We start from the raw sequence: 21,692 nt of genomic DNA, 5'->3' as shown, positions 1-21,692 counted from the left end.
GTTGTTCCAGGTCGAGGGACCACAAGCTGTAGCAGTAGACGCCCTGACAACTCCGTGGGTCTACCGGCTGGTGTGCTTGTTTCCTCCCATTCTTCTGATCCCAAGAATTCTCAAAAGAATAAAAAGGGAAAGAGTTCAAGCAATTCTCATTGCTCCGGACTGGCCGCGAAGGGCCTGGTATGTGGATTTTATAGAGATGCTAGCAGGGCCGGTTCTAGACCTTGTGGCGCCCAGGGCGAAAGTTTCCTGTGGCTAACCCCCCCCCCCCCCCTTCCAGGTAAATACAGTTGGTGCATGCCCCAAAACAGGGGCGTGGCTTCTTCACAGGGAGGGGGCGTGGCTTCTTCATAGGGAAGTGCCCACAGTTATCCCCCTGTACTTGTGCCCCGCTGTAGCTGTGCCCCTAGTTAATTTCCCCCAGTAGCTGTTCCCCCTGTAGCAGTGCCCCCTTTGGTAGTGCCCCCTGTAGTTGTGCCCCTTGTAGCTGTGCCCCTTATAGTAGTGCCCCCAGTAGCTGTGCCCCCAGTTGATTTGCACCCTGTAGCAGTGCCCCCAGTATGGGCCCCCTGTAGTTGTGTCCCCAGTAGTTGTGCTACCTGTACTTGTGCGCCCCTGTAGATTTGCCCCCAGTAGTTGTGCCCCCTGTACTTGTGCCCCCTGTACTTGTGCCCCCCTGTGGATTTGCCCCCAGTAGCTGTTCCCCCAGTAGTTGTGCCCCCCTGTGGATTTGCCCCCAGTAGCTGTTCCCCCAGTAGTTGTGCCCCCCTGTAGATTTGCCCCCAGTAGCTGTGCCCCCCTGTAGATTTGTCCTCAGTAGCTGTGCCCCCAGTAGCTGTGCCCAGTAGTTGTGCCCCCAGTAGCTGTGCCCCAAGTTGATTTGCCCCCAGTTGCTATTCCCCATGTAGCATTGCCCCAGTATGTGCCCCCCTGTAGCTGTCCCCCATTTGTAGTGCCCCCTGTAGTAGTGCCCCCATTAATAGTGCCCCCTTTAGTAGCGCCGCTTTGAAACCTTAAAAATAAACAAAAACACAATACTTACCAGCCTCGCTCCTTTTTCCGGACCGCTGCTGCCGCTGCCGTCTCCGGGCGCCGGCTCCTCTCTATGGGAGAGACATCATGACGTCTCTCCCATAGCAGCGCCGCACTGACACTAGCGCTCGCTGCAACCGGGGAGCGGTGAGGGAGGGTAGATTAGTAGCGGCTCTTGCCACGGTGGCGGCAGCGCCCTCAGGGTAGCGGCGCCCCGGGCAAAAAGCCTGCTTGCCCGTGGCAAGAGTCGCTACTGAATGCTAATTGAAGACCCGTGACCTTTGCCTCTGCGAGAGGATCATCTGCAGCAGGGCCCGTTCGTTTATCAAGTCTTACCATGGCTACGTTTGACGGCATGGAAGTTGAACGGCTGATTCTAGCCAGGAGAGGGATTCCTGACAAGGTCATCCCGACTATGGGGGTAATTCTGAGTTGATCGCAGCAGCAAGTTTGTTAGCAGTTGGGCAAAACCATGTGCACTGCAGGTATGGCAGATATAACATGTGTAGAGAGAGTTAGATTTGGGTGGGTTATATTGTTTCTGTGCAGGGTAAATACTGGCTGCTTTATTTTTACACTGGAATTTAGATTTCAGTTTGAACACACCCCACCCAAATCTACTCTCTCTGCACATGTTATATCTGCGCCCCTGCAGTGCACATGGGCCCTCATTCCGAGTTGTTCGCTCGTTCTTTTTCATCGCATCGCAGTGAAAATCCGCTTAGTACGCATGCGCAAAGTTCGCACTGCGACTGCGCCAAGTAACTTTACTATGAAGAAAGTATTTTTACTCACGGCTTTTTCTTCGCTCCGGCGATCGTAATGTGATTGACAGGAAATGGGTGTTACTGGGCGGAAACACGGCGTTTCAGGGGCGTGTGGCTGAAAACGCTACCGTTTCCGGAAAAAACGCAGGAGTGGCCGGAGAAACGGTGGGAGTGCCTGGGCGAACGCTGGGTGTGTTTGTGACGTCAACCAGGAACGACAAGCACTGAACTGATCGCACAGGCAGAGTAAGTCTGGAGCTACTCTGAAACTGCTAAGTAGTTAGTAATCGCAATATTGCGAATACATCGGTCGCAATTTTAAGAAGCTAAGATTCACTCCCAGTAGGCGGCGGCTTAGCGTGTGTAACTCTGCTAAATTCGCCTTGCGACCGATCAACTCGGAATGAGGGCCATGGTTTTGCCCAACTGCTAACAAATTTGCTGCTGCGATCAACTCAGAATTAGGCCCTATGATCCAAGCCAGGAAGGGGGTAACGTCAAAACATTACCGTTGTATCTGGAAGAAGTATGGGGTAAATTTACTAACATTCGTATTTTCCCGTTTCAGGTCAAAGTTCAATCACAAATGACATCGAAAGTGTAAAACTGCAACTTTTTGAATTTATTACGACTAATTTACTAAGCTGTCGTATTCGGGTTTTTCTTTTGTTCCGATGTCGATGTCATTCGTGTTTTTTTTTTCTATTTTTACGGCAGTGATTAGTAAAACACTGCCGACTTTTTAAAAATGAATCTCGGCCGGATCTGTGTGATCCGTGCTGGGGTTCTTTTTTTTTTTTTTTTTTTTTTTAAATTAAACAGTGTAAAATCAATTAAAAAATTGCGTGGGGTCCCCCCTCCTAAGCATAACCAGCCTCGGGCTCTTTGAGCCGATCCTGGTTGCAGAAATATGGGGAAAAAAATGACAGGGGTTCCCCCATATTTAAGCAACCAGCATCGGGCTCTGCGCCTGGTCCTGGTTCCAAAAATACGGGGGACAAAAAGAGTAGGGGTCCCCCGTATTTTTAAAACCAGCACCGGGCTCCACTAGCTGGACAGATAATGCCACAGCCGGGGGTCACTTTTATATAGTGCCCTGCGGCCGTGGCATCAAAAATCCAACTAGTCACCCCTGGCCGGGGTACCCTGGGGGAGTGGGGACCCCTTCAATCAAGGGGTCCCCCCCCCAGCCACCCAAGGGCCAGGGGTGAAGCCCGAGGCTGTCCCCCCCATCCAATGGGCTGCGGATGGGGGGGCTGATAGCCTTTGTTGTAAATGAAAAGATATTGTTTTTAGTAGCAGTACTACAAGTCCCAGCAAGCCTCCCCCGCATGCTGGTACTTGGAGAACCACAAGTACCAGCATGCAGCGGAAAAACGGGCCCGCTGGTACCTGTAGTACTACTACTAAAAAAATACCCAAAAAAAGACAAGACACACACACCTTGAAAGTAAATATTTATTACATACATGCACACAAACATACATACATACATACATACTTACCTTATGTTCACACACAGGTCGGTCCTCTTCTCCAGTAGAATCCAAGGGGTACCTGTTGAATAAATTACACTCACCAGATCCAGGGTCCCAGGCTCCTCGTCGCATCCATGTGTAATCCACGTACTTGAATAAAATAACAAAACGGATACCCGAGCCACGAACTGAAAGGGGCCCCATGTTTTCACATGGGACTCCTTTCCCCGAATGCCAGAAACCCACTCTGACTTCTGTCTAAGTGGGTTTCTTCAGCCAATCAGGGAGCGCCACGTTGTAGCACTCTCCTGATCGGCTGTGTGCTCCTGTACTGAGTGACAGGCGGCACACGGCAGTGTTACAATGTAGCGCCTATGCGCTCCATTGTAACCAATGGTGGGAACTTTCTGCCCTGCGGTGACGTCACTTGGTGTGAGAGCAGACAATATTCTACGGTGGAATTCTACGGTGGAATTTCATCTAGGACGTTTCCTGCTTTTTCTGCAGTCGGGAGTTGATGTGAGCCTACGCCTAGGCTCCATAAAATTTCCGATTTCAGCCTTGTCTATTTTATTTCAGAAACAATTGGCTTCTCTCCCTGAGGTCCAGACGTTCTTGAAAGGTGTTCTTCATATCCAACCTCCCTTTGTGCCTCCCATGGCACCTTGGGATCTCAATTTGGTTCTGCAAGGTGCGTGTCGGAGCTGGGGGTGTTGTCTCATAAGAGCCCCTTCTTGATTTTCCACGAGGATAGAGCTGAACTCAGGCCTCGTCAGCAATTCCTTCCTAAGGTGGTGTCTGCATTTCACATTAACCAGCCAATTGTGGTTCCGGTTGTTACACCTCTGCTACTACAAAGTCTTTGGACGTTGTGAGGGCTTTGAAGGTATATGTAAATCGAACTGCTCGTCACAGGAAACTGGACTCGCTGGTTGTTCTTTATGATGCCAATAATATTGGGTGTCCTGCTTCAAAGCAGTCAATTGCACGCTGAATCAAGCTCACTATCCAGCATGCTTATTCCACGGCAGGTTTGCAGATTCCGAAATCTGTACAGGCCCACTCTACCAGGTCAGTGGCTTCCTCTTCGGTGGCTGCCCAAGGTGTCTCGGCATTACAGCTCTGCCGAGCAGCTATTTGGTCAGGTTCGAACATGTTTGCCAAGTTTTACAAGTTCGCTACCTTGGCCTCTGAAGACCTTCAGTTCGGTCAGTCTGTTCTGCAGTAACCTCAGCACTCTCCCACCCGGTTTGGGAGCTTTGGTACTTCCCCATGGTACTAAATGGATTCCCAGTTTCCCCTAGGACGTAAGAGAAAATAGGATTTCTCTTACGTCCTAGAGGATGCTGGGATCCATATTAGTACCATGGGGTATAGACGGGTCCACCAGGAGTCATTGGCACTTTAAGAGTTTAATAGTGTGGGCTGGCTCCTCCCTCTATGCCCCTCCTACCAGACTCAGTTTAGAAAATGTGCCCAGAGGAGCCGGTCACAGCTAGGGGAGCTCTACAGAGTTCTCTTGGTAAAAGAAATTAAACTTTTACCAAGAGAACTCTGTAGAGGGGTCTAAGGAGCCAAGCCAGCATAAATACCTCCGGACAGTATAATCTGTACAGAGCGGGAAGACCGCGCCATTGAGGGGGCGGAGCTTCTCAGAGCGGACCCAGCAGCGTTCAGCGCCATTTTCCAGCCTGCAGCTCACTGCCAGTGGATGCCAGGTCCCTCCTGCACGACTCCAGCTATCTGTACGATACCAGGGGGTTGTAGAAGGGGGGGAAGACGGTGTTAAGACTGTGTCACCTATTAAGGGACACCGTCAGCGCAGATTTAGGGTCTCCCTATACTCAAATAGCACTGTGTGTGGGTTGGCTCCAATCTCTGTGTCTCTCTGCCATTCTTGGGGGAGGACAACTCTGTCTGCCAGTATCCTGTGTGATTGGGGGGTGTTTGGTGTGTGTGACAACATGTCTAGGGACACTGTTTCATATGCTGCAGAGGATTTGTCTTCCCAGGAAGACTCCATACCATGTAATCAGGATTGCACTGTTTTAGCACAGATCCCGCTTAGTGAGCCAGAATGGTTGGTCTCTCTGAGGGGGACTATTTCTCAGATTTCTGATAGGGTTGCTAGGGCAGGGCATGCCACTCAGTTCCTTCAGTCCTCGATGGTTGTATGGTCTGATACTGCCTCCTCGGTGTCCCCTGCGGTACAGTCTCACAAACGTGCACTTGCAATTCTGCAGGTTGACACGGACACCGACTCTGACACGGCTGACAGTGATGGGGATGTTTTGAGGGGGTCAGCATCACTTGCCAAGGGGGTGCAGTTGATGATTGAGGCTGTAAGAGATGTTTTACACATTTCGGACACAGCTCCGGAACAGGTGGAGGAGGCCTTCTTTACGGAAACCCCCCCTCACCTTCCCGGCGTCCAAAGAATTGAATGCTATCTTTGAAAAGGCATGGGAAACTCCGGAAAAGAAATTCCAGATTCCTAAGAGGGTCTTGGTGGCTTTCCCCTTCCCAGAGGAAGATAGGAAGAGATGAGAGTCCCTGCCGATAGTCGACGCCTCTTTCACCAGGCTGTCCAAACAGGTGGTGTTGCCGGTCCCGGGATCTACCTCGTTGAAGGACCCGGCAGATGGCAAGGTGGATGCTACGCTAAAATCCATTTACATGGCTTCCAGGGCTATATTGCGGCCTACTATAGCCTGTGCTTGGATTGCAAAAGCTATTGCCAGGTGGTCAATCACTATACAGGAGGAATCAACTACGCTGGATAAAGGTGACGTTCATTTATTTTTACGTAATATTCAGGATTCTGCAAGCTTCCTGGTGGATTCCATGAAGGACCTGGGTTCCGTGGCGGCTGGGATCTCCTCCATGTCCGTCTCGGCTCGCAGGGGTCTCTGGCTGTGCAACTGGTCTGCGGACGCGGAATCTATGAAAAGTGTGGAGGGCCTGCCGTATAAAGGTCAGGCTCTCTTTTGGGAGGCACTGGATGCGTGGATTGCCACGGCTACCGCGGGTAAGTCTCCTTTTCTCCCCTCGGTGGCACCGGCTACAAAGAAGCCTTTTACACCTGCCAGGTCACAGTCCTTTCGGCCCGCGAAGTCTAGAAAGAGCAAGCCTTCGAATACCTTCTTCAGAGGTGGCGGGCCAAAGGAAAGAAACCTGCTCCCGCAGGTTCCCAAACCCAGAAGCCCACTTTTGATACCACCAAGTCCTCCGCATGACGGTGGACAGCTAAGCCTGGAGGAAGGCCAGGTGGGGGCGAGACTCCGACAGTAAAGTTACATCTGGGCGTCATCTGGTCTGGATCCCTGGGTCCTGGATATAGTGTCCAGGGGGTACAGACTGGAGTTTCAAGATCCCCCGACTCACTGTTTCTTCAAGTCAGGCTTGCCGGCGCTGCTGGTAGACAGAACAGTTCTTCTGAATGCCATCAGGAAATTGGTGGTGTCGGAGGTAATTGTTCCGGTTCCACCTCAACATTGGAACAAGGGTTATTATTCTAACCTTTTCGTAGTACCGAAACTGGATGGTTCAGTACGGCCTATTCTAAACCTAAAGTCTTTGAACCCTTATCTCAGGGAGTTCAAATTCAAGATGGAATCTCTGAGAACTGTCATCTCAGGACTGACGGAGGGGGAGTTCCTGGTGTCACTGGACATCAAGGATGCTTACCTCCACATTCCCATTTGGACGCCGCATCAGGCATACCTCAGGTTTGCACTGTTGGACGATCACTATCAGTTCCAGGCGCTGCCGTTTGGCCTCTCCACAGCACCAAGGATCTTCACCAAGGTGATGGCGGAGATGATGGTTCTCCGCAAACAGGGGGTGAACATAATTCCATATCTGGATGATCTCCTGATCAAGGCGTCGTCCAGGGAGAAGTTGTTGCGATCCATCGTGCTCTCGGCACAGCTGCTCCGGAAGCATGGTTGGATCCTGAATCTTCCAAAGTCTCATCTGGAGCCAACAAGTCTTTCCTGGGAATGATCCTCGACACAGCGGTGCAGAGGGTTTTTCTCCCGGTGGAGAAGGCATTGGTGATTCAGTCAGTGGTTCGTGATGTCTTAAAGCCTACCCGGGTTTTGGTTCATCAATGCATCCGCCTTCTGGGGAAGATGGTTGCCGCCTATGAGGCTCTGCAATACGGCAGGTTTCATGCTCGTCCTTTTCAACTGGACCTATTTGACCAGTGGTCGGGCTCTCACCTACACATGCACAAGAGGATACGTCTGTCTCCGAAAGCCAGGATTTCACTCCTCTGGTGGCTACAACTTCCGCACCTTCTGGAAGGCCGAAGTTTCGGAATTCAGGACTGGATCCTTTTGACCACAGATGCAAGTCTAAGAGGTTGGGGAGCAGTCGCTCTGGGGGAGACCTTTCAAGGAAGGTGGTCGAATCAAGAATCTCTTCTCCCAATAAACATCCTGGTACTAAGGGGCGTGTACAACGCCCTTCTGCAAGCAGCACACCTTCTAGTACAACGCCTTTCTGCAAGCAGCACACCTTCTAAAGGATCGGGCTGTTCAGGTGCAGTCGGACAACGTGACCACGGTGGCTTACATAAACCGACAAGGCGGAACGAAGAGCAGAGCTGCTATTTCAGAGGTGTCAAGAATACTCCTCTGGGTGGAAAGGAACGCGGTGGCGTTGTCAGCAATCTTCATTCCTGGAGTAGAAAACTGGGAAGCAGACTTCCTCAGCAGACACGATCTCCATCCAGGAGAGTGGGGTCTCCACCCGGAGGTGTTCGAGGAGGTCACCGGTTGGTGGGGGGTTCCTCACATAGACATGATGGCCTCCCGCCTCAACAAGAAGCTGGGGAGGTACTGTGCCAGGTCGAGAGACCCTCAGGCAGTGGCGGTGGACGCACTGGTAACGCCGTGGGTGTTCAGGTCAGTGTATGTGTTCCCTCCACTTCCTCTGATTCCAAAGGTTCTTCAGCTGGTAAGAAGAACAAAGGTTCTGGCAATCCTCATTGCTCTGGACTGGCCAAGGAGGGCTTGGTACGCGGATCTGCTGGATCTTATACTAGAAGATCCAAGGCCCTTACCTCTTCGGGAGGATCTGCTACTGCAGGGGTCGTTTGCCTATCAAGACTTACCACGGCTGCGTTTGACGGCATGGCGGTTGAAAGCCAGATATTAGCTCGGAAAGGTATTCCGAGTGAAGTCATTCCTACCCTGATGCGGGCTAGGAAAGGGGTAACGTCTAAGCATTACCATCGCATTTGGAAGAAATATGTTTCTTGGTGTGAGGCCAAGAAGTTTCCGGTGGTGGAGTTTCAACTAGGACGTTTTCTCCTTTTCCTTCAAGCAGGGGTGGATGTGGGACTGAGGCTGGGCTCCATCAAGGTCCAGATCTCTGCTTTGTCCATCTTCTTCCGAAAACAATTGGCTGCTCTTCCTGAAGTTCAGACCTTTTTGAAAGGGGTTCTGCACATCCAGCCTCCCTTTTGTGGCGCCTACGGCTCCATGGGATCTTGATGTGGTGCTGCAGTTCCTGCAATCTGCTTGTTTTGAGCCTCTACAGGAGGCTGATCTCAAGTTTCTCACGTGGAAGGCGGTCACCTTGTTGGCCTTGGCTTCTGCCCGACGTGTGTCGGAATTGGGGGCTTTATCTTGTAAAAGCCCCTATCTGATCTTCCATGAAGGTTGTTTCGGCTTTCCATATCAACCAACCTATTGTGGTGCCAGTGGCTACTGACACCTCACTTAATTCAAAGGCCTTGGATGTAGTGAGGATTTACGTGACAAGGACGGCTCGTCACAGGAAAAGTGACTCCCTGTTTGTCCTATATGATCCAAAGAAAATTGGATGTCCTGCTTCTAAGCAGTCGATTTCACGCTGGATCAGGTTCACTATCCAGCATGCATATTCCACGGCAGGATTGCCATGTCCGAAGTCGGTAAAGGCCCACTCTACTCGTAAAGTGGGCTCATCCTGGGCAGCTGCCCGGGGTGTCTCGGCGGTACAACTCTGCTGAGCAGCTACTTGGTCTGGGTCGAACACGTTTGCCATGTTTTACAAGTTCAATACTTTGGCCGCTGATGACCTCAAGTTTGGTCAAGCTCTCCCTCCCGTACTGGGAGCTTTGGTACATCCCCATGGTACTAATATGGACCCCAGCATCCTCTAGGACGTAAGAGAAAATAGGATTTTCTCGTAGTCCGTAAAGGATGCTGTGCGCCCACCCAGCGCTTTGTTTTCCTGCATTGGTTTTATGGTTCAGTGTTACCTGGTTCTTAGGTAAGTTCTGCGTTATTTACTGTTTCAGCTGTTGCTGAAGTTGTTCCGGCGTGTTGGCCGGATTCTCTTGTTTGTGTGAGCTGGTATGAATCTCGCCACTATCTGTGTAATTCCTTCTCTCGAGGTATGTCGTCTCCTCGGGCACAGTTTATAGACTGAGTCTGGTAGGAGGGGCATAGAGGGAGGAGCCAGCCCACACTATTAAACTCTTAAAGTACCAATGGCTCCTGGTGGACCTGTCTATACCCCATGGTACTAATATGGACCCCAGCATCCTCTACGGACTACAAGAAAAGGATTTACCGGTAGGTAACCAAAATCCTATTTTTAATTACCTGTCTGTAAATCCTTTTCTCGTAGTCTGTAGGGGATACTGGGCGCCCACCCGGTGCTTCGATCTTCCTGCACGGTTACTTGTTTACATACTGTTGTTTGGTTCAGCTGTTGCTGTCCCTGTTTCAAGTTTGGTTAGCATGGCTTTCCTCTTGTTCTGGTTGTGCTGGTTCGAAATCTCACCACTTTCCTTATCTATTTCCTTCTCTCAAAGTATGTCCGTCTCCTCAGGCACAGTTTCCTAGACTAAGGGGTATATGCAATTGCGGTCGAATTCCCGAAATTGTCGAATTTCGGGTCATTTTCGCCCAAAAAAAAAAATCGTCAATGCAATTCAGTGCTTTCCGCCAAAAAAACGGACTTTCAAAATTCGACTTTTTGAAATTCGAATTTTTGCAAATTCGACTTTTCTGCAATGATACAAGTGCTGCAATTCGACAAAAGCATATTCAATTCAAGTTTGGAAATTCGACAGCAGTGCTTTTAGACAGTAAATTCGTCATTTTCAATCCGCCACACTTTGGAGGGTGAAAACAATAAAAAAAAATTTAAACATGTTTTTTTTGGTGTTTTTTTTTTTTTAGGAATAGCATATCTATTTATATTAGAAGGGATTAGGTACTTTTTTTTTTGGAGGCACAAATATTATTTATATATTTTTTAAAATATTTTTTTTTTTATTTTTTTTTATTGCTGGAACGGTAAAATCCTAAAAAAAAATGGCGTGGGGTCCCCCCTCCAAAGCATAACCAGCCTCGGGCTCTTCGAGCTGGTCCTGGTTCTAAAAATGCGGGGAAAAAATTGACAGGGGATCCCCCGTATTTTTAAAACCGGCACCGGGCTCTGCGCCTGGTGCTGGTGCAAAAAATACGGGGGACAAAACGAGCAGGGGTCCCCCGTATTTTTCACACCAGCATCGGGCTCCACTAGCTGGACAGATAATGCCACAGCCGGGGGTCACTTTTATACAGTGCCCTGCGGCCGTGGCATTAAATATCCAGCTAGTCACCCCTGGCCCGGGTACCCTGGGGGAGTGGGGACCCCTTCAATCAAGGGGTCCCCCCCCCCCAGCCACCCAAGGGCCAGGGGTGAAGCCCGAGGCTGTCCCCCCCCATCCAAGGGCTGCGGATGGGAGGCTGATAGCCTTGAGTAAAATGAAAAGAATATTGTTTTTTCCAGCAGTACTATAAGTCCCAGCAAGCCTCCCCCGCAAGCTGGTACTTGGAGAACCACAAGTACCAGCATGCGGGAGAAAAACGGGGCCGCTGGTACCTGTAGTACTACTGGGAAAAAAATACCCAAATAAAAACAGTACACACACACCGTGACAAGTAAAACTTTATTACACACTGCCGACACACACATACTTACCTATGTTCACACGCCGACATCGGTCCTCTTCTCCATGTAGAATCCACGGATACCTGAAAAGAAAAGATCAATATACTCACCTCAGCCAGGGTCCAGAGATCCACGTACTTGGCAAAAAAAGAAAACGAACACACGGACCACCGGACTGAAAGGGGTCCCATGCTGACACATCAGACCCCTTTCCACGAATGAGACCTGTCAGTGACAGCTGTCACACAAAGATCTCTAAAGCCAATCAGGAAGCGCAACTTCGTTGCGCTCACCTGATTGGCTGTGCGCTGTCTGAACTCAGACAGCGCATCGCACAGCCCCGTCCATTATATTCAATGGTGGGAACTTAGCGGCTAGCGGTGAGGTCACCCGCCGGTCAGCGGCTGACCGCGGGTAACCCCACCGCTGACGGCAAAGTTCCCACCATTGAAACTAATGGAGCGGCTTTGCGATGCGCTGTCACAGCACAGACAGCGCACAGCCAATCAGGTGAGCGCCACGGAAGTAGCGCTTCCTGATTGGCTGAAGGGACTTCAGTGACAGGAGTCACGTGATGTCCCGGCATTCGGGGGAAGGGGTCTCATGTGTCAGCATGGGACCCCTTTCAGTACGGCATGAAACGGGTGTTCGGTTTGTTTTTTTAACAAGTACCTGGATTATACTCTGGACGTGGATGTACCTCTGGACGCTGGAAGGTGAGTATAATTTTTTCACAGGTACCCTCGGATCGTCGGAGACCGTGGCAGTCGGCGTGTCAACATAGGTAAGTATGTGTGTGTCGGCAGTATGTAATAAAGTTGTACTTGTCACGGTGTGTGTGTCCTGTTTTTATTTGGGTATTTTTTTCCCAGTAGAACTACAGGTACCAGCGGGCCCGTTTTTCTCCCGCATGCTGGTACTTGTGGTTCTCCAAGTACCAGCTTGCGGGGGAGGCTTGCTGGGACTTGTAGTACTGCTGGAAAAAACAATATTCTTTTCATTTTACTCAAGGCTATCAGCCTCCCATCCGCAGCCATTGGATGGGGGGGACAGCCTCGGGCTTCACCCCTGGCCCTTGGGTGGCTGGGGGGGGACCCCTTGATTGAAGGGGTCCCCACTCCCCCAGGGTACCCCGGCCAGGGGTGACTAGTTGGATATTTAATGCCACGGCCGCAGGGCACTGTATAAAAGTGACCCCCGGCTGTGGCATTATCTGTCCAGCTAGTGGAGCCCGATGCTGGTGTAAAAAATACGGGGGACCCCTGCTCGTTTTGTCCCCCGTATTTTTTGCACCAGCACCAGGCGCAGAGCCCGGTGCTGGTTTTAAAAATACGGGGGATCCATGCCCAATTTTTCTCCGCATTTTTAGAACCAGGACCAGCTCGAAGAGCCCGAGGCTGGTTATGCTTTGGAGGGGGGACCCCACGCCATTTTTTTTTTTTTCGTTTTTTCCCCGTTTTTTCCCGTTTTTTTAAATCGCGGCAAAATCCGGCAAATCGGACTGTCGAATCCGTTTTGCATTGAATATGGTGAATTCCAGCAGCCACCTGCCGGAATTCACCTGTCGAATTGTGTCGAATTTAAAAACGGCGATAATTTGCCGCGATTCGCCGTGAATTGCATATACCCCTAAGTCTGGTAGGAGGGGCATAGAGGGAGGAGCCAGCACACGTTATCAAACTTTTATATAGTGCCCATGGCTCCAAGTTGACCCATCTATACCCCATGGTACTAAATGGATTCCCAGTATCCCCTACGGACTACAAGAAAGGATTTACCAGTAGGTAATTAAAATCCTATTTTAATTCCAACACAAATGGTGTTACAGCAAATTCAGCTCAAAATTGAGTACATACTGTACATAAGGCCTTCTTTTGTACAAAAAACAGAAGCAACCAAAGATCACACAATTATATATAAATGATGCAGGTAACACCGGGCATAGCAGTTATAGTCTTAATGCTGCAGCTGTGGGCATAGATTGTCCAAAGATCAGATTCTGCGGATGGGCCAAACAGCAGACCTGTTTTTGTTGACACCCTAATCCTGATAGTGTGTTTAGGTATGGCGGGATGGGTGTGTGGAAGAGTTGCAGAGAATAGATACTCACTGCATCCCAGGCCACTTCAGTTTAAACACCCACCTATGGGGGTCATTCCGAGTTGATCGCTCGCTAGCTACTATTAGCAGCCGTGCAAATGCATTGTCGCCGCCCACGGGGGAGTGTATTTTCGCTTTGCAAGTGTACAAACGCCTGTGCAGCCGAGCGCAGCAAAAACATTTTGTGCAGTTTCAGAGTAGCTCTGGACTTTCACAGCCCTTGCGATCACTTCAGTCTTTTTTGTTCCGAAATGGACGTCAGACACCCACCCTGCAAACGCCTGGACACGCCTGCGTTTTCCCAAACACTCCCAGAAAATGGTCAGTTGATACCCATAAACACCCTCTTCCTGTCAATCACCTTGCGATCGGCTGTGCGAATGGAATCTTCGCTAAATCCATCGCCCAGCACGATCCTCTTTGTACCCGTATGACGCACCTGCGCATTTGCGGTGCATACGCAAGTGCAGTTTTGCTGTTTTTTTTACCTGATCGCTGCGCTGCGAAAATCGTCAGCGAGCGATCAACTCGGAATGACGCCCTATGTCTGCTACAGAGGTAGACCAACTTTAAGAACTATGTAACTGGATATGTCCATGGATGAGCCCAACTATGGGGGTAATTCCAAGTTGATCGCAGCAGGATTTTTTATAGCAATTGGGCAAAACCATGTGCACTGCAGGGGAGGCAGATATAACATGTGCAGAGAGAGTTAGATTTGGGTGGGTTATTTTATTTCTGTGCAGGGTAAACACTGGCTGCTTTATTTTTACACTGCAAATGAGATTGCCAAATCTAACTCTCTCTGCACGTCATATCTGCCCCCCCCCCTGCAGTGCACATGGTTTTGCCCAATTGCTATCAAAAATCCTGCTGCGATCAACTTGGAATTACCCCCTATGTGAGCCCTTTTACGTATAGGAATGTGCATTAGGTAAGGCGTTCTTTTATGAGGCGGTATGCTTTTATTAAAAAAGGAACAAAAACCAAACAATATACCATTTGATAAAAGCTACGATTATACATTGCGTTTGGTATGAATCAAAAAGGACACTGGCAAATGGCTGTTTAAACTCTCTCTCTATTTTTTTTTATCAGAATGATTCCAATCTAGAATATGCTGCACCTCCATTAAATGCAAAGGTAAGACAACTTTCTTAAAGGAGCACTATTAGGCAAAAAAAATCACGCTTTGTATTAAAGTCCTGTAAGTGGCCTAGATAGAGGTATCAACGTAGCCTAATAGCTCTGTAACGCCATTTAGTAAGAATGCACAATTGCACTAATATTTACAGGTTAATGAATATACAGTTATAAGCACCTCTTCATCCTTCCTATGTATGATCATTAGGGTTTTTAAAAGTGGATCTTAAAGGCAGATGCCTGGCACAAATGAAAACATCACACAGAGCACAGATTACTGTCACACTGGGCACAACTCGCTGCATAGTTTAAATGTTTGCAGTTTACTCCAACTACAATGCACGTGTGACCCTGATACATGTTTTCAATATGCTTTAACTCCTGAAACCATGGACTGACAGTCCAGTGTTTTCAGGAGTCAAAGCATATTAAAAACGTATATCAGGGTAACCACTAACAGGGTTACCTTTGTTCCAAGTGGAAATTGTTGTAATGACTCTTCTATTTTGTGATTAGATAGGTAGATAGATTGATATATAGATATTCCATCTCTATTTAACTTTCAGGTCTATTTTGATGGAAGTATCCTCTTGACAGGGGTCTTTATCCTTAATATATATATATATATATATAAACAATTTTATATATATATATATATATATATATATATATATATATATATATATATGAAAAATCGGACACATTGTTTGTGCCTTATCTTTAATATTGAGCAACACCCCCTTGTAAAAGCAGATCTGGTTCTATAGGGCTCTGTCTCCTACATGTGGATGTCACAGTTTGGGTGATGAGAAACAGGGCTCCTCATATCTCCAGCCTATTGCCATACACTGCCACTGAATTTGTGTTAGCACAACTATTCACATCTGCCCCTAGGTCCACCAGTGTTTCCTACACAGTTATAGTAGGGTTTACATTATCCTGTACATTATACAGTATATTTTGGGACAACTTGTTTCAGAAATTTGTATGTGGGGACCTTTCTTCCTTATACTGCAACCTCAAACACTTTGCAATGCATTTTGCATCATTTCAACCCTATAGTAAATGATTACTTTTGTCTATTTGAATGTGTATATTTGTGTGTCATTGTGGCTTCTCAGATAAGTCTCTGCGTTAGTGTTGCCTCCTTGTGAACATGCACCTCCAGGCGTCTCTAAGTTTGAAGCACTGCAGAACACTTACACATGCCCTCTCCACCCACCATGCATTTAATCTGGACATAAATGTGTCACCATGTGTTCTCACACTGCTGCTGCTAATATTGTCTGATATATTTCTTTATTATTATACCCTTTTTACAGACATTTAACAAAGCTGTGGGCGCTTTCAGCCAATCGGTTTTTGATTTCAGCAATGTAAGATCCTTGACAGCTACATCCGCAGGGAAACTGGTTGTCTGGGAGACCATCTATCCCCCATCCATCAGAGGCAGGTCTGCCATAAAGCCACATAATAAGAAAGCTTTAAAGCTGATGCATCTGCAGAAAGATGCCATTACTGTGCTCACTGCCCATGACAGGTAATGACTTCACTTACATATGGTGTATGCCAGATAAACACACATTACTGTAGGCTTAGTATTATGTCTCCTTTCCTTCATTTGATCATTTAAACATTTTTTCAATAATTCCACATAATATGATACACTATTATTAAGATTTTGTTTTAAGTAGTTACTGAAGCAAGTACAGGTTGAGTATCCCATATCCAAATATTCCGAAATACGGATTTTTTTTGAGTGAGACTGAGATAGTGAAACCTTTGTTTCTCTAACGTCCTAGTGGATGCTGGAGAACTCCGTAAGGACCATGGGGATAGACGGGCTCCGCAGGAGACATGGGCACTTTAAGAAAGAATTTAGGTTCTGGTGTGCACTGGCTCCTACCTCTATGCCCCTCCTCCAGACCTCAGTTTGATACTGTGCCCAGACGAGCTGGGTGCTGTTCAGTGAGCTCTCCTGAGTTTGCTGAGAGAAAGTATTTTGTTAGGTTTTTTATTTTCAGGGAGCTCTGCTGGCAACAGACTCCCTGCATCGTGGGACTGAGGGGAGAGAAGCAGCCCTACTCTCTGAAGCTAGGTCCTGCTTCTTAGGCTACTGGACACCATTAGCTCCAGAGGGATCGGTACGCAGGATCTCACCCTCGCCGTCCGGTCCCGGAGCCGCGTCGCCGCCCCCCTCGCAGAGCCGGAGGACAGAAGCCGGGTGAGTATGAGAAGCAAAGAAGACTTCACAGGCGGCAGAAGACTCCGTGTTCTTCACTGAGGTAACGCACAGCACTGCAGCTGTGCGCCATTGCTCCACACACCTACACATACTCCGGTCACTGTAAGGGTGCAGGGGGGGGGGGGGCGCCCTGGGCAGCATTTGGGACCTCTTTTGGCAAAGTTAAGCATATATACAGCTGGGCACTGTATATATGTATGAGCCGCCGCCCAAAAAATTGCATATTTAAGCGGGACAGAAGCCCGCCGCCGAGGGGGCGGGGCTTCTTCCTCAGCACTCACCAGCGCCATTTTTTCTCCACAGCTCCGCTGAGAGGAAGCTCCCCAGGCTCTCCCCTGCAGATACACGGTAGAAGAGGGTAAAAAGAGAGGGGGGGCACATAATTAGGCGCAAAAAGCAATATAAACAGCAGCTACTGGGTTAACATTAAGTTACTGTGTTATTCCTGGGTTTATAGCGCTGGGGTGTGTGCTGGCATACTCTCTCTCTGTCTCTCCAAAGGGCCTTGTGGGGGAACTGTCTTCAGAGAGGGCATTCCCTGTGTGTGTGGTGTGTCGGTACGCTTGTGTCGACATGTCTGATGAGGAAGGCTATGTGGAAGCAGAGCGGGAGCAAATTAATGTGGTGTCTCCGCCGACGGCGCCGACACCTGATTGGATGGATATGTGGAAGGTTTTAAATGATAATGTTAATTCCTTGCATAAAAAGTTAGAAAAAGCTGAAGCCTCGGGACAGTCAGGGTCCCAACCCGTGCCTGATCCTATGTCGCAGAGGCTGTCAGGTTCTCAGAAGCGCCCACTATCTCAAACTGTTGACACAGATACCGACATGGATTCTGACTCCAGTGTCGATTACGATGATGCAAAGTTACAGCCAAAATCTGTTCTATGATTATAGCAATTAAGGATGTGTTGCACATCACAGAGGAAACCCCAGTCCCTGACAAGAGGGTGCATATGTATGAGGAAAAGAAGCCGGAGGTAACCTTTCCCCCCTCACACGAGCTAAATGAGTTATGTGAAAAGGCTTGGGAATCTCCAGATAAAAAACTGCAGATTTCCAAAAGGATTCTTATGGCGTATCCTTTCCCGCCAACGGACAGGTTACGCTGGGAATCCTCCCCTAGGGTGGACAAAGCTTTAACACGCTTATCCAAGAAGGTAGCCCTGCCGTCACAGGATACGGCTACCCTCAAAGATGCTGTGGATCGCAAACAGGAGGTTACCCTGAAGTCCATTTATACACATTCAGGTACCTTACTGAGGCCAGCAATCGCGTCGGCCTGGGTGTGTAGTGCTGTAGCAGCATGGACTGATGCCTTATCTGAGGAAATTGATACCTTAGACAAGGATACTGTATTGTTGACCCTGGGGCATATTAAAGACGCTGTCCTATATATGAGAGATGCTCAAAGAGACATTAGTCTACTGGGTTCTAGAATAAATGCTATGTCGATTTCTGCCAAAAGGGTCCTGTGGACTCGGCAATGGACAGGTGATGCCGACTCAAAAAGGCATATGGAGGTTTTACCTTACAAGGGTGAGGAATTGTTTGCGGAGGGTCTCTCGGACTTGGTCTCCACAGCTACAGCTGGAAAGTCACATTTTTTGCCTTTTATTCCCTCACAGCCTAAGAGAGCACCGTATTATCAAATGCAGTCCTTTCGATCACAAAGAAACAAGAAAGTCCGAGGTGCGTCCTTTCTTGCCAGAGGCAGGGGCAGAGGTAAGAAGCTGCACAACACAGCTAGTTCCCAGAAACAGAAGTCCTCCCCGGCCTCTACAAAGTCCACCGCATGACGCTGGGGCTCCACAGGCGGAGCTAGGCCCGGTGGGGGCACGTCTTCGAAATTTCAGCCACAAGTGGGTTCACTCCCAGGTGGATCCCTGGGCGATAGAAATTGTGTCTCAGGGATACAAGCTGGAATTCGAAGAGATGCCCCCTCACCGATACCTCAAATCGGCCCTACCAGCTTCCCCCCATGAGAGGGAAATAGTGTTAACTGCAATTCACAAATTGTATCTTCATTAGGTGGTGGTCAAGGTTCCCCTCCTTCAACAGGGAAGGGGTTATTATTCGACCATGTTTGTAGTCCCGAAACCGGACGGTTCGGTCAGACCCATATTGAATTTAAAATCCCTGAACATATACCTGAAAAGGTTCAAGTTCAAGATGGATTTATCCACCTCATCAGGCGTACCTCAGATTTGTGGTACAGGATTGTCATTACCAATTTCAGACGTTGCCGTTTGGTCTCTCCACGGCACCGAGAATATTTACCAAGGTAATGGCGGAAATTATGGTACTCCTGCGGAAGCAAGGGGTCACCATTATCCCGTACTTGGACGATCTCCTCATAATAGCGAGATCAAGAGAGCAGTTGCTGAACTGCGTCGCACTTTCTCTGGAAGTGTTACGGCAACACGGCTGGATTCTGAATATTCCAAAGTCGCAGTTGGTTCCCACGACTCGTCTGCCTTTCCTGGGCATGATTCTAGACACAGACCAGAAAAGGGTTTATCTCCCGATAGAGAAAGCTCAGGAACTCATGACACTGGTCAGGAACCTATTAAAACCAAAACGGGTGTCAGTACATCACTGCACCCGAGTACTGGGAAAGATGGTGTCATCATACGAGGCCATTCCCTTCGGCAGGTTCCATGCGAGGACCTTTCAATGGGACTTACTGGACAAGTGGTCCGGATCACATCTTCAGATGCATCAGTTAATCACCCTATCCCCCAGGGCCAGGGTGTCACTCCTGTGGTGGCTGCAGAGCGCTCACCTTCTCGAGGGCCGCAGATTCGGCATTCAGGACTGGGTCCTGGTGACCACGGACGCAAGCCTCCGAGGTTGGGGAGCAGTCACACAGGGAAGAAATTTCCAAGGTCTGTGGTCAAGCCTTCACATCAACATCCTGGAACTAAGGGCCATATACAACGCCCTACGTCAAGCGGAGACCCTGCTTCGCGACCAACCGGTTCTGATTCAGTCAGACAACATCACCGCAGTGGCTCATGTAAACCGACAAGGCGGCACAAGGAGCAGGGTGGCGATGGCGGAAGCCACCAGAATTCTTTGCTGGGCGGAGAATCACGTAAGCGCACTGTCAGCAGTGTTCAACCCGGGAGTGGACAACTGGGAAGCAGACTTCCTCAGCAGACACGACCTCCACCCGGGATAGTGGGGACTTCATCAGGAAGTTTTCGCACAGATTACAAGTCGGTGGGAACTGCCACAGGTGGACATGATGGCATCCCGCCTCAACAAAAAGTTACAGAGGTATTGCGCCAGGTCAAGAGACCCTCAGGCGATAGCTGTGGACACCCTGGTGACACCGTGGGTGTTCCAGTCGGTCTATGTATTTCCTCCTCTTCCTCTCATACCCAAGGTGCTGAGGATAATGAGAAAAAGAGGAGTGAGAACAATCCTCATTGTTCCAGATTGGCCACGAAGGACTTGGTATCCAGATCTGCAAGAAATGCTCACAGAGGACCCGTGGCCTCTTCCTCTAAGACAGGACTTGTTGCAACAGGGGCCCTGTCTGTTCCAAGACTTACCGCGGCTGCGTTTGACAGCATGGCGGTTGAACGCCAGATCCTAGCAGAGAAAGGCATTCCGAATGAGGTCATTCCTACGCTGATAAAGGCTAGGAAGGACGTGACAGCTCAACATTATCACCGTATATGGCGAAAATATGTTGCTTGGTGTGAGGCCAGGAATGCTCCTACGGAGGAATTCCAGCTGGGCCGTTTCCTTCACTTCCTACAGTCCGGAGTGAATTTGGGCCTAAAATTGGGTTCCATTAAGGTCCAGATTTCGTCCCTATCCATTTTCTTTCAAAAGGAGTTTGCTTCTCTACCTGAAGTTCAGACGTTTGTAAAGGGAGTGCTGCATATACAGCCTCCTTTTGTGCCTCCAGTGGCACCTTGGGATCTTAACGTCGTGTTAAGTTTCCTGAAATCCCACTGGTTTGAACCACTTAAAACGGTGGAGTTGAAATATTTCATGTGGAAGGTGGTCATGCTATTAGCATTGGCTTCGGCTAGGCGTGTGTCAGAGTTGGCGGCTATGTCACATAAAAGCCCCTATCTGGTTTTTCATGTGGATAGAGCAGAATTGCGGAACCGTCCACAATTTCTGCCGAAAGTGGTTTCATCTTTTCATATAAACCAACCTATTGTGGTGCCTGTGGCTACTACTGACTTGGAGGATTCCGAGTTGTTTGATGTGGTCAGGGCTTTGAAGGTTTATGTAGCCAGAACGGCTAGGGTCAGGAAAACAGAGTCGTTGTTTATCCTGTATGCATCCAACAAGCTTGGTGATCCTGCTTCAAAGCAAACTATTGCTCGCTGGATCTGTAACACGATTCAGCAGGCTCATTCTGCGGCTGGATTGCCGCTGCCAAAATCAGTTAAGGCCCATTCCCCTAGGAAGGTGGGCTCTTCTTGGGCGGCTGCCCGAGGGGTGTCAGCATTACAACTTTGCCGAGCGGCTACTTGGTCAGGTTCAAACACTTTTGCAAAGTTCTACAAGTTTGATACCCTGGCTGAGGAGGACCTCTTGTTTGCTCAATCGGTGCTGCCGAGTCATCCGCACTCTCCCGCCCGTTTGGGAGCTTTGGTATAATCCCCATGGTCCTTACGGAGTCCCCAGCATCCACTAGGACGTTAGAGAAAATAAGATTTTATTTACCGGTAAGTCCAAGTGCGGACTTCTTCTGCAATGCTTGTATATACTTATTGCTTCCATAAGGGTTATGTTATGGTTGCATTAGGGCTTGACCTGATGCTCTGTCGTTTGTCATACTGTTAACTGGTTGTTTTCACATGTTATACGGTGTGATTGGTGTGGCTGGTATGAATCTTGCCCTGGATTACCAAAATCCTTTCCTTGTACTGTCAGCTCTTCTGGGCACAGTTTCTCTAACTGAGGTCTGGAGGAGGAGCATAGAGGGAGGAGCCAGTGCACACCAGAACCTAAATTCTTTCT

At 48.9% G+C, this 21,692-nt stretch overlaps 1 protein-coding gene across 3 annotated transcripts in view; it reads left to right on the top strand.

The window, feature by feature from the left end:
* CFAP251 (cilia and flagella associated protein 251) overlaps positions 1-21,692 on the top strand; it is a 263,063-nt gene that overhangs the window by 75,682 nt on the left and 165,689 nt on the right. For all 3 annotated transcript variants that reach the window (XM_063964473.1, XM_063964472.1, XM_063964474.1), the window contains 2 exons: positions 14,411-14,455; positions 15,778-15,995. In XM_063964473.1, coding sequence (XP_063820543.1) covers positions 14,411-14,455; positions 15,778-15,995 — 263 coding nt within the window. The remainder of the gene's footprint in view (positions 1-14,410; positions 14,456-15,777; positions 15,996-21,692) is intronic.

The sequence above is a fragment of the Pseudophryne corroboree genome, chromosome 1 (assembly GCF_028390025.1).
Source record: "Pseudophryne corroboree isolate aPseCor3 chromosome 1, aPseCor3.hap2, whole genome shotgun sequence".
NCBI classification, from domain to species: Eukaryota; Metazoa; Chordata; class Amphibia; order Anura; family Myobatrachidae; genus Pseudophryne; species Pseudophryne corroboree.
The sequence above is the reverse complement of the archived record's forward strand: the minus strand, read 5'-3'. Positions and strand labels throughout refer to the sequence as shown.